The following is a 13,228-nucleotide window of genomic DNA, read 5'->3' as shown; positions in this document are numbered from 1 at the left end:
TCCTTGTCTTTTTAATTCCTGGGCAACCAGCTGGGAGCCGCTGACAGCACCCTGACAATATTACTCCTTCCCAACATACCTTGTTGACCGCACCAATCTAGCCAACAACGTCCGTTTTTCCTCATTGCTGAATTTCATGACACCTGGAGTCTCAAACCTCTGCCGGATCCAATCACACTGTTCCACATCATTAATAAACATAAATTCCAGCCCAATGTGTTGGCAATATGTGTTCTGGATGGTAAAATGATACATTAAAAGCATGAAAACATTTAAAAGGTAGCAACGACAGAGTATAAACTATGTTTTTTAAAGGTACTTTTCTCTCTACCCAAGGAACTAGCTCCTCCTAAGAGCTAGTATAGGTGCAGGAGCGCACAAGCCCATGACCTACTTTAGATACCTAAACCAGTCAGCATTTGGAATCTATTATGTTTTCACAAGCCTTCCTGGTAGAAATCAATTAAATACTTCTAGACATCCCTCCAAAATAACAGAATTTACATAAGGAACACACGTATATGCACTACACAAAGGAACCATAATGGACCATACACTTTGGCTATGAGGCTCCAGGTTTAATCCTAGCCACCTTTTACTAAAGTCCCTCAAAACAGAAATGGCGCAAGGCACTCTGGAAAACCGGGTTAAGAATCTATTAACAAAACTGGGCCAAACGGATCCACCTCTTATGCATTCCACAATTCGATAAGCAGCAACAACTCAACTGTGGCCAATGCCATGTCTTAGAAGTCCTCCCCCCCACCCCAAGGTGAAGGCCTACATTAGCAACTGGTCCGAGAAATGATCAGACCAGAGCGACTCACCTGGTTACTAATACCTCCTCAAACTTAGGCAAGTCTTCAAGTCTATACTGAAATGATACCACCTGCTGCATGACATCCGCAGATTCTGTTGGCATGTCATTAATTTTTATTTCTAGTTGGAAGCACTTCTTACACTGTAACAGGGCACTCCACATACAACTTTTCCCTTGCAATGTTCATTTGAAGCATTTGGAAGATTAAATAATGTTAATCTTTCCCCCCGCCATGCTATATTTTATACAACCCAGGGAATGAAGATTGATAACTGGGTAACTGAACTCCATTTTAGGAGGAATCAATGATACAGGATGTCATCATACTTACCTCCAACCGTTTGATGATCTCTCGTAAGGAAAGCATGGTTTCATTTCCTCCAATGAAGGTGGTTGTGGGCAACTGGAACACTTTGTCCAAGTCAGATTCATTTAAGCCATAAAACCCTATGGTATATAGTGAGAAGGCAGGAAAAAAAGTTCAAACCTCAAACATTGACTCAACAGAGCCACATATACCTCATTAACTTAGATACAAATAATGCAATTTGGTACATACCTGAAAATATCTGAAGCTTTGAGGGCAAAAATTTTCAAGGCATCTTAAACTTAACAGGAGATGAACCAATGAAGTCAAATAGCCTTGGCATGAACACACATGCACCTTGTTGTTTCTTTGCCTACTCTTTTCCTGTGTTTCATCCTTATTTTCATGCCCATTTTTATTAATCTATCAGCATTTAGGAGCCAGGCATTTGTTTTGCAACATCTCTTTCATGCCAAGTTCTTGTAAATAATCATTTTTAAATCTATGTTGGCCACTTGTGCTTTTATAATGAGAATGAGAATGCCATTCTCACATCTTCTTCATATATGTAACAATTTAACATGAATTAATACATAAAGTTAGAGGACTCTCTCATTAAAGATGAGTTGCTTGCTCTGCTGCAAACAGGAGCGACTATTCAGTTTTGCAGTGCTCACCTGACTGCCTGTTGCACTTAAATCATAAGGCATGCTCCTCACCATGGATATTAATTTACTGCCAAGGAGTTAAAATTCTTACCCAGTTTATCTATAGTAGTGATTAAATCTGAGGGGATGAATGAATCCAAGTCGGCATCCAAGATTCCTAAGGGATCCAACTGAGCCACATGATGTCCACGGATCTGCATAGGTTGAAGTGGGTAAGAAAGGCGGTAGGAAAGGGAAAGAAGAAAACATTGTAGTAATAAGGTGACTCAAAGAGAGAGCTGTGTGTGTGTGTGTGTGTGTGTGTGTGTGTGTGTGTGTTCTTCAGCTTCTCATTAATTGTATGCAATAACAGAGAGATCACCCGGAACCCTTTACATCTTTTGAATCAAGCACTCATTTTTCAAAATATTTTTTCAATAAAAAGTGGGGGAAATTGACATTCAAGCCACTTATATCCTGAGTCAGCTAAGAGAAATGCACATGCAGAGAGACCTCCTTGTATGGAAGGCTGGTTAGGTACATACATCATCTGCTGGATCAAGAACCACAGGCATAAATCTGATGTGCATCTAAGTGTGGGTGCCATCTATTCATGCTGCACTGCTTTTCAGTTGGATGAGCATCCAAACCCCATCTGCCAGCACTGGCTACACTTCTTCAAAATAACAACTAGATTTGCACTGGGAGATCATGATTAATTTTTCTCAACCTGTGTAAAGGTGTGTGGCAGAGGAGTATTGCATTTGACCAGTAAGGTGGGATGATTTTTATTGTTTTTTACTGTTACATTTTCCCTACTATAGAACTTGCATTTTTAGAAATGAATACAATACCAGTAAAAGCAAAATAAATAAAAGTTGCAAATAACTGTTCAGATGGTGATCCCTACGAAGCACATATATTTACATGCATACCGGTAGTTCTTTGGCAAAGGTATTTCTGTTTTCATGATTAATTTTAATTGATTTTATACTTTTTGTATATACTGCTTAGAAACTACCATAATTAAGCAGTATATTCAGTAATTAAGCAGCAGTTAAGCAGGCAGATTCACTGCAAGAAGATGCAGTGACAGGCACTAGCTTGCATGGCTTTAAAAGAGCACATAAGACATGAATATATATATATTATATATATATAAATGTAAAAAAAGGTGAAAATGTGGGCTCCACTTTTCTCCGAAACTGCTTGACCGATTGTCCTGGAATTTGGACACAACGGTCCATGCCACTACCCGAGTGTTTGCACAACCTCGGATTGCTCACATCTCATACCTGCACAGGTAAAAACCTTTGTTGTTGTTGTTTAGTCGTTTAGTCGTGTCCGACTCTTCGTGACCCCATGGACCATAGCACGCCAGGCACTCCTGTCTTGTGAGGGCCACTCCATTTCTGCTACAGGATTCTTGCCCACAGTAGTAGATATGATAGTCACCCGAACTGAATTCGCCCATTCCCTTCCATTTTAGTTCACTGATGCCCAGGATGTCGATATTTATTCTTGTCATCTCATTTTTGACCACATCCAGCTTACCTCCACTCATGGTTCTTACATTCCAGGTTCCTATGCAATATTTTTCTTTACAGCATCGGACTTTCCTTTCGCTTCCTACTTTTCCACAAACTAAAAGAGCGCCCTCAAGTGGTGTTATTCCCACAGCTCCTCCTCCACCTCCTCCTCCCTCCCCATGGAGTCTAGCCCACACCCACAAACCCCGCCTCCGCCACGAGATCCTGTAAAACAGGGGGACTCTGAGACTCAGGGGGATCTGAAGGGGGGCTATTACCCTCCATTTGACAGACTAACACACAGCAATGCGTGCAGGGCCAGCTAGTAGAGAATAAGTCCATCAATGATAACAACCATGATGGCTACAGACAATCCTCTCTATATGGCTCTGAATACCATTTGCAGAGTTGGAACAACAAGGAAGAGCTGTTGCCTGCAGGACCTGGTTGTGGGCTGTGGACAAGAATATGGTTGACTTCTGTATGAAACAGCATGCGGCAAGGGTGCCAACTTGAATAAAATATTTGGGGGGAGAAGGTAAGCATAACTGATCACATGATGCAGTGCACACACACTATTGAATGGCAATGTCCATCAACTTGGGCGGGGTGCCCCACTCAAATATTTTATTGGGGAGGCTGTAGGGACCTTGGCCCCTAGGAGTTGGCTCCCATGGCACATGGCATTAAGTGGACCTTTGATCCGATTCAGAAGGGCTCTTCTTACTTAAGGCCAATTGTTGCAAACATTTATTTTTAAAAATTCAGGGTTGCAGTCAAAGTAGCACTAAGGGGATCAATCCACCAGTGCAAGCATTTCTGCTTGCCCAACAGAACTAGATCCCCTCTTCTCCCCCCACCCCACCCCACCATGCACAGTTCTGGGAATTCTCTGAATTCTCAAGAGCAGGTTTGGGGGGTGGGGGTGGGGGAGTCCTGCTGCACCAGTAGGGATCGTTGCACAACAATTTAGGGAAATACAGTCTTTAATTCTCAGTACTAGGCAGAAACAGACAGCATAAAGTAAGCATGCAGTAAAGATCTCCCACAAATATTTTCCACAGACCTTTTATTTTTTTTAATCGGCTTTTATCTTGACTAATTGCAAAGTCCAAGGGGGGGGGAAATAAAGACAGAAGAAACAATAATTCTGCATATAGTACAACATTTCAATGATCTTCTGCTAATTTATCTTTTTAATAAATGGCGATTCTCCTATGACAGAATGCAACTCATTTGTTTTGGCTGTATTTTGTAACAAAAAGGCCTTCTGCATATCAAAAACCTCCAATTAATACACACAGTGACAGTATGTGTATATAAAGCAAAGTTAGAGGGAGTTCTTGCAGCACACTAATTTATCATTCAGAGAGCAAATGCAACAGCCACGAAAACAGTTCGATTATGTTTCTTTTTTAAAAAAATAGTCAGGGGGTCCCGTGCAAATCACTTGTCCGACAATATTCTGGTTGCTTTTTAGATTAGCGTTGACAAGGAATCTATACGAACAGAAATTTAAGGGGATTCACAAACCAAAAATGTTTCATTCGGGGGAGGATGTGGATGACGCAAAATATTGCATGCACAAACAGCTCTGAGTCCAGAATAAAGTGTTGTGTGGAAATGCCCTTAAACACCTTTGAAGAAGAGGCTCCTTAGTTGCGCATTATTTACAAAACGTTGTTATAAGCAAACACCCTCAGCTGCTGCAAATTTCTGTACACCCACCTGATATGCTCTGATCAATGACTGCACAGCCAGATGATCCTCGACCAGTTTCTCAGCTTTCGCAGGCGACTTTGTCAGTCCATGGCTTCGGACAAGTGATGTTTTGCTTCCTGAAAGGTCCGGTAAAGGAGTTTGAAAGGCTTGTCCAGGAAGGGCTCCAGCAGTAGCATTTCGGAAAAATAAATCCCATGACTAGAAAGGATGGGGGGGCGGGGAGAGAGAGGAAGAAGCGGGGGAATTGGGAAATAGAAAGCTATTATAGCCCTAAGAAGTTTTAAAAGAAAACAATACAGGTGATAAATTCAATCCCTTCATTTCCTTGCCCCTAATTCTTTTTGCCCCTTTTGCCCCTTCATGGATCAATGCCTTGTCGTGGCGAAGGGGCTTGAATAACTCAGAGAAGCTATGAGCTATGCCATGCAGGGCCACCCAAGATGGACAGGTCATAGTGGAGAGTTTTGACTAAACGTGATCCACCTGGAGAAGGAACTGGCAAGCCACTCCAGTATCCCTGCCAAGAAAACTCCATGGACAAAGACAACAGGCATATAAAAGTTATGACGCTGGAAGATGAGCCCCTCAGGTCGGAAGGCGTCCAACATGCTACTGAGGAAGAGCGGAGGACAAGTACAAGTAGATTCAGAGCTGATGAAGCGGCTGGGCCAAAGCCGAAAGGACGCTCAGTTGCGGATATGCCTGGAAGCGAAAGGAAAGTCCGATGCTGTAAAGAAAAATATTGCATAGGAACCTGGAATGTAAGAACCATGAGTGGAGGTAAGCTGGATGTGGTCAAAAATGAGATGACAAGAATAAATATCGACATCCTGGGCATCAGTGAACTAAAATGGAAGGGAATGGGCGAATTCAGTTCGGGTGACTATCATATCTACTACTGTGGGCAAGAATCCCGTAGTAGAAATGGAGTGGCCCTCATAGTCAACAAAAGAGTGGCAAAAGCTGTAATGGGATGCAATCTCAAAAATGACAGAATGATCTCGATACGAATCCAAGGCAGACCTTTTAACATCACAGTAATCCAAGTTTATGCACCAACTACCGGTGCTGAAGAAAGTGAAATTGACCAATTCTATGAAGACCTACAACACCTTCTAGAAATGACACCAAAGAAGGATGTTCTTCTCATTACAGGGGATTGGAATGCTAAAGTAGGGAATCAAGAGATAAAAGGAACAACTGGCAAGTTTGGCCTTGGAGTTCAAAATGAAGCAGGGCAAAGGCTAATAGAGTTCTGTCAAGAGAACAAGCTGGTCATCACAAACACTCTCTTCCAACAACACAAGAGAAGACTCTACACATGGATATCACCAAATGGGCAGCATCGAAATCAGATTGATTATATTCTCTGCAGCCAAAGATGGAGAAGCTCTATACAGTCAGCAAAAACAAGACCTGGAGCTGACTGTAACTCAGATCATCAGCTTCTTATAGCAAAATTCCAGCTTAAACTGAAGAAAGTAGGAAAAACCACTGGGCCAGTAAGATACAATCTGGATCAAATCCCTTATGAATACACAGTGGAAGTGAGGAACAGGTTTAAGGATTTAGATTTGGTGGACAGAGTGCCTGAAGAACTATGGATGGAGGCTCGTAACATTATACAGGAGGCAGCAACGAAAACCATCCCAAGGAAAAGGAAATGCAAGAAAGCAAAATGGCTATCCAACGAGGCCTTACAAATAGCGGAGGAGAGGAGGCAAGCAAAATGCAAGGGAGATAGGGAAAGATACAGGAAACTGAATGCAGATTTCCAAAAAACAGCAAGGAGAGACAAGAGGGTCTTCTTAAATGAGCAATGCAAAGAAATAGAGGAAAACAATAGAATGGGGAAAACCAGAGATCTGTTCAAGAAAATTGGAGATATGAAAGGAGCATTTCGTACAAAGATTACCATAATCAAGGACAAAAGTGGTAAGGACCTAACAGAAGCAGAAGACATCAAGAAGAGGTGGCAAGAATACACAGAGGAATTATACCAGAAAGATATGGAGGTCTCGTACACCCCAGGTAGTGTGGTTGCTGACCTTGAGCCAGACATCTTGGAGAGTGAAGTCAAATGGGCCTTAGAAAGCACTGCTAATAACAAGGCCAGTGGAAGTGATGATATTCCAGCTGAACTATTTAAAATCTTAAAAGATGATGCTGTTAAGGTGCTACACCCAATATGCCAGCAAGTTTGGAAAACTCAGCAATGGCCAGAGGATTGGAGAAGATCAGTCTACATCCCAATTCCAAAGAAGGGCAGTGCCAAAGAATGCTCCAACTACCGCACAATTGCGCTCATTTCACACGCTAGCAAGGTTATGCTTAAAATTCTACAAGGCAGACTTAGGCAGTATGTGGATCGAGAACTCCCAGAAGTGCAAGCTGGATTTCGAAAGGGCAGAGGAACCAGAGACCAAATAGCAAACATGCGCTGGATTATGGAGAAAGCTAGAGAGTTCCAGAAAAACGTCTACTTCTGCTTCATTGACTATGCAAAAGCCTTTGACTGTGTCGACCACAGCAAACTATGGCAAGTTCTTAAAGAAATGGGAGTGCCTGATCACCTCATCTGTCTCCTGAGAAATCTCTATGTGGGACAAGAAGCTACAGTTAGAACTGGATATGGAACAACTGATTGGTTCAAAATTGGGAAAGGAGTACGACAAGGTTGTATATTGTCTCCCTGCTTATTTAACTTATATGCAGAATTCATCATGCGAAAGGCTGGACTAGATGAATCCCAAGCCGGAATTAAGATTGCCGGAAGAAATATCAACAACCTCAGATATGCAGATGACACAACCTTGATGGCAGAAAGTGAGGAGGAATTAAAGAACCTTTTAATGAGGGTGAAAGAGGAGAGCGCAAAATATGGTCTGAAGCTCAACATCAAAAAAACCAAGATCATGGCCACTGGTCCCATCACCTCCTGGCAAATAGAAGGGGAAGAAATGGAGGCAGTGAGAGATTTTACTTTCTTGGGCTCCTTGATCACTGCAGATGGTGACAGCAGTCACGAAATTAAAAGACGCCTGCTTCTTGGGAGAAAAGCAATGACAAACCTAGACAGCATCTTAAAAAGCAGAGACATCACCTTGCCGACAAAGGTCCGTATAGTTAAAGCTATGGTTTTCCCAGTAGTGATATATGGAAGTGAGAGCTGGACCATAAAGAAGGCTGATCGCCGAAGAATTGATGCTTTTGAATTATGGTGCTGGAGGAGACTCTTGAGAGTCCCATGGACTGCTAGAAGATCAAACCTATCCATTCTTAAGGAAATCAGCCCTGAGTGCTCCCTGGAAGGACAGATCGTGAAGCTGAGGCTCCAATACTTTGGCCACCTCATGAGAAGAGAAGAATCCTTGGAAAAGACCTTGATGCTGGGAAAGATGGAGGGCACAAGGAGAAGGGGACGACAGAGGACAAGATGGTTGGACAGTGTTCTCGAAGCTACGAACATGAGTTTGACCAAACTGCGGGAGGCAGTGCAAGACAGGAGTGCCTGGCGTGCTATGGTCCATGGGGTCACGAAGAGTCGGACACGACTAAATGACTAAACAACAACAATTCTTTTTGCTATCCCTCTCTATTACCTAGCTCTTAAACCAATATTTCACTACCATCCCCACTCAAAGTACTATGGGGCTCCTCTTTGTAGCTGTCTTGTGCCCTGCAAGAGCATTCTTCTTAGGGATTAGTGATACACTGCCACGTTTTGTTATAGGTCTCAGTGATAAGACAAAAATAGTTCAAAGCTACGTCTTGGGTGGCAAGATGGTTTAAAAGATACTTTTTTCAGACTTGGGGCTCACAACTACTGAGTTAAACAAGTCAGTATACTAATAAAATTGGGGGGGGGGACTGTCCTGTCAGAAAGCTCCCGAAATCATGGACCATAAGGAGCACAATCTACTCATTTGTATTATCCTATATTTTGTAAATGCCCCCAACATTTGGGCAACGTGCTTTAAAGTGCTGCTGCCTGAGCTCTGGAAGAAAGACCTGCTCCCAGGCCCATTTCTACCTGACCTAGAGGGCGGGGCCCAGATTCACATTGAACAGCTAAAAGAGGCTCCTTGGTGGCTGGAGGGACATTGCTGGACCAACTCCTTGGGTTGGGGCAACTGGCTAAAATGTTTTTAAAGGTTCTAATTTTGGTTCCTCTGTTTCATTTTGGTCAGGTTGGTGTTGGGTAAATGTTTAGTTGGGGTTGGTGGTTACTTTAATTTGGGTATAACTGTAAACTGTTTCTTGTTATTGTTATTAGTTTTTATTGATTTATTGGTTTGTTTATTGCTTGTATAGGACATCTTGTTTTTAATGTTTGATGTTTTGTTGTGTTTCATATGTTGTAAGCTGCCCAGAGTGGCTGGGAAAACCCAGCCAGATGGACAGGATACTGTATTAGTTGTTATTATTATTAAAGCGAGCAATAAGAAACAGCATATGAAGGTCACATGATCCATTCATTTTAAGTGAGAAAGCTGGCCAGGAAGGGTGGGAGGTGGGCAGATTCTTTTTTTCACTGTACCAATTTTAGACTGGCACAGCAAAGCCCCCTTTCCAGGTGCTGGCCCAGTTTAAGATCCAGTAGATCCATGTCTGGTTCAGCTCTGGCTTTTTCCAAACCGCTAATACCCCATATTTAGGCCCACTACGGGCCATAGAACACTGTTGGGGTAGTGCTTCCTCCACTGTACTTCCTGTGGCTGCAGCAACGGTCTCTAGCGATGGAACACCAGCACCGGTACAGGCCAGCAGACAAGGGCATCTGCTGAATCCTCATCCCCTCCAACAGTGGAGATTGGGATTAGGACTGAAGCCTAAACCCAGAATACAACTGTTTATCCAGTGTTAAGAATGGCTCTCCTGAAAAGCTGCTTCAGTTATTTTTTCTTACTGTTCAGTGGTGATGACTAAAACACTGCAATGTTAGCTGTTTGGCTTTTAACCATTATTACTCTTGAGTGTTAGGTGTAATAACTTGGGTTTTTGCGTTTTTTACAACAACAACAAAAACGCACCACTCATCTCCAAGCAAACACTATCAAGGAAGTCATTACGCTCTCATGGTAGGCTGGCTACATACTGGAAAACATGGCAACTGCTGTGTACTCAATAGACAACCAAGCAGTTTTTTTCAATTAATCTTGTGATAGCAATAGCTGAGCCTTGTCAAGTCTCTTCTTTATGATCTATGGCCCTGACACCATTCTATGAGCAGAAATAATGACACCTTTCTCGGCGCTTGTATCATTTCATTCCTAGAGTCATTTCAGATGCTACTTTGCACTAGTGGAGCAAAGGATTAGTAGGGACAAGAGATGAAAGAGCAAAGAGCATTGTAAGAAAAGAAGACCCAAAATATCAGTTGGGGGAAAGGTAGTTCTAGAAAATGCTTTCCAGGTTACAGCCCAATCCTAAATCTGTTTACTCAGATGTTACTCCCACAGGCACCTATTTCCTGGTAAAATGCTAGGACTGCAGTTGTCTTAGTGTGAGAGATTTTATTTGCCTGTTGCCCAATGGCCATTACAAAACACGGGAACAGTAGAAGTACCTACAATCCCAAATTGGTAGCAGATCTAAACTCCTGCTAGGGAAGCAGGGAGAAAACCTAGCACCAAAAAAAAAAACACCCTGAGATTAACAACTACATCAAAATACTATGTGGATGGTCTTTGCAGTTCAGGGTATAGATTTTTAGAAAACTGCAGTGAATTTTTCGATCTACTGCTGCAAAAGTGGCAACCTTGTTTGTAATTGCTTTATTGTTGTCTGCCAACAGATCAAAACAAATATATATATAAGTGGCCAACGTAAGCTTTAATTTTAAAAAACAAACAAACAATCAAAGGTTACATTGGCCACTCTGGAAGACATATAGAGAGTAGAATACAAATCTAAATAAAGTGAGGTCTAGCTCAAACATGAGGGACATAATTGGACATACGTAATTGTGCAGGTGCCACACACTTGTCGTTTTGTTTAAACTGGAGTGTTACATGTGCAACATTAGGGCACTAGGGCTCTATGGGCTGGGTATGCTAGCACTGCATTTATTAGGTGTAGGTGCACCATTCAAATGAGCATGTGGAACCTTCTACAAGATTGTTTTTTCATTGTCAGGCATCAGGCTTGAACATGCCTTTCTCTGAACTCAACAGGACTGACTTCCACGTATGTTTTTACAGGCTGGAGCTATAGCATTGGACTGTAGCAGAAAATGCAGTTACATGATAGCACGCAAATGCTAGTAGGGGAAAAAATACAGTCAAAAATCATGTTTGACAAATCATTTGCTAACTGATTCAGCTGTATTTGTGTGATGCTTTGACCTATTGTTTTTAAACGAGCCTTAGCACTGCCAGGCTCTTCATTACAGGGGTTTACTCTTACTTGGCTTCAATATACAAAGTTCCTCTAGCCAGCTTTATTGATACTTTTAATAACTCTAGTAACCTGGGCAAGGTGACAGATAGAAAGTTACTCAACCTTAAAGCTCCAAGTGATTACAAGCCTTGCTTCTGACAACTTTTAATGAAGTGTTTTCAGTTTAGCTCTATACCAAGCTTTTTAAATCTATTTATCTCCGCTGACGTTCATGCCTTAGCTTTATTAGCCCAAGCCATTTATTTTTGTCGTGTTAATCACCAGTTACAAAACACCTAGGACGATGTCCAAAAGCAAGCCACAGCTTTAAAACACATGTATTCACGCAACCATACAAACACACACATGCAGACACAGAGAGAGAGAGAGAGAATCAAACACCACAAATTATCACAATAGTTAGCAGTAACTTTTTACAAAACCAGCCCACTATCTTCTGCAATAGTGACACAGGAGGGACTATGGCATAACCTGGCCTACAGGCCCACTATCTCTGTCCAGGAGTGACACAAACACCTGTATCAGTATATTTACTTAAAATATTTCTGAGCTGCCCTTCCTCAAAAGATTCCAAGGAGAAGTACAAAACCGTGAATAAAACTACTCACATATTTTAACACAATGCTTTTATTAAAATAACAAGAAGCAGGATAAGAAGCAGACAAAAATAAAACACAATTAAGACTAGGGCAAAGCAGTTCCAACCAAAAAGTCATCTAAAATGCTGGCAGGAATACAAAGGTAAGCTGACACCAGTGCTTGTTTTCCCAAGGGGTACTCAAGAGTACACAGTATTGGCACCGCTTTTTCGTGGTTGTTAAAAAGTGTGGCACTTCCTGTAACAACTTCAGGAGATCCTTGAGATATTGCAGTCCTGAGCCTACCATGCACTTTCCCCCTCCATTTGCTCTTGTAAGGAGAATAATATTTTTTTGTGAGCACTACTTTTGAGTACTTTCAAAAGCTCTGTGTGACTACTTGGAATGAACGGTTGCCAGAACCCAATTTATTTCAGGAAAATTCACATATGTTCACCAATATAAAATAAATGCTTCAATCCTAAATATAAAAGAGAGCAACATGGTGGGCTTTACTTCTGAGTAGACATGGAATGCACAGAGGGCTAAAACAGGAAAGGGAATTTTGCTCAAGGAAGCTAGGCTCAAGTCACAATGTGTATCAAACTTCAGATTTCTAGCTGTGGAAATGTCCTAGTATAATACACACACACACACACACACACACACACACACACACACAGCATTACCTTATGCACACTTTTCGGATTGTCAAGCCATGCATAATACATTTCCTCAACGTAATTTGAATTACTTCCACTCAAGAATGGTTCTGTGGCTCCCGCTGAAACATAACTCCGACTTGGCAGAAATTCTTTTTTGTTTACATTTTTCTTCATCAACGAACAAATGCCACGATGTTTTAGGGTAGCAGCAATCAGCCGCAAATGACTCATTTTTGTATATTTCGTAGATGAGTTTCTGTTGATAGAAAACAGTAAAAAGGAATTAGAAAAGCAGCCAACACTTAATGGATATCTTGCAATTAAAGGCTTTCCTTTTTAATAGAGAGTCTACTTAGAAACTGAATCTTGTCCTGGATGACAGAAATCCAATTCCTAAGAAATACTTAACGGTGAAACCCATTGATTTTAACAAGAATTATTAGCACACAGATTCCTGCAGGGCCGGAAGCTACACTTGAAATCTAATTCAGCAACATTAGTGTTTCAAGAAGACAGTGTTGTCATTGCTTCTGCTTAATCCTTAGTTGATCCCCAATA

General features: G+C 41.7%; 1 protein-coding gene across 1 annotated transcript in view; it reads right to left on the bottom strand.

Annotated features, from left to right (window-relative positions):
* Positions 1-13,008, bottom strand: part of OGDHL (oxoglutarate dehydrogenase L) — a 54,074-nt gene extending 41,066 nt beyond the window's left edge. The window contains exons 1-5 of the mRNA XM_035137810.2: positions 12,695-13,008; positions 5,032-5,223; positions 1,887-1,989; positions 1,152-1,267; positions 80-234 (exon numbers count right to left, since the gene is read on the bottom strand). Coding sequence (XP_034993701.2) covers positions 80-234; positions 1,152-1,267; positions 1,887-1,989; positions 5,032-5,223; positions 12,695-12,901 — 773 coding nt within the window. The 5' untranslated portion in view covers positions 12,902-13,008. The remainder of the gene's footprint in view (positions 1-79; positions 235-1,151; positions 1,268-1,886; positions 1,990-5,031; positions 5,224-12,694) is intronic.
* Between the last annotated feature and the right edge of the window lie 220 nt (positions 13,009-13,228).

Source organism: Zootoca vivipara, chromosome 5, assembly GCF_963506605.1.
Source record: "Zootoca vivipara chromosome 5, rZooViv1.1, whole genome shotgun sequence".
Taxonomy (NCBI): Eukaryota; Metazoa; Chordata; class Lepidosauria; order Squamata; family Lacertidae; genus Zootoca; species Zootoca vivipara.
Note: the sequence above shows the minus strand (reverse complement) of the source record. Positions and strands in the feature narration are given on the sequence as shown.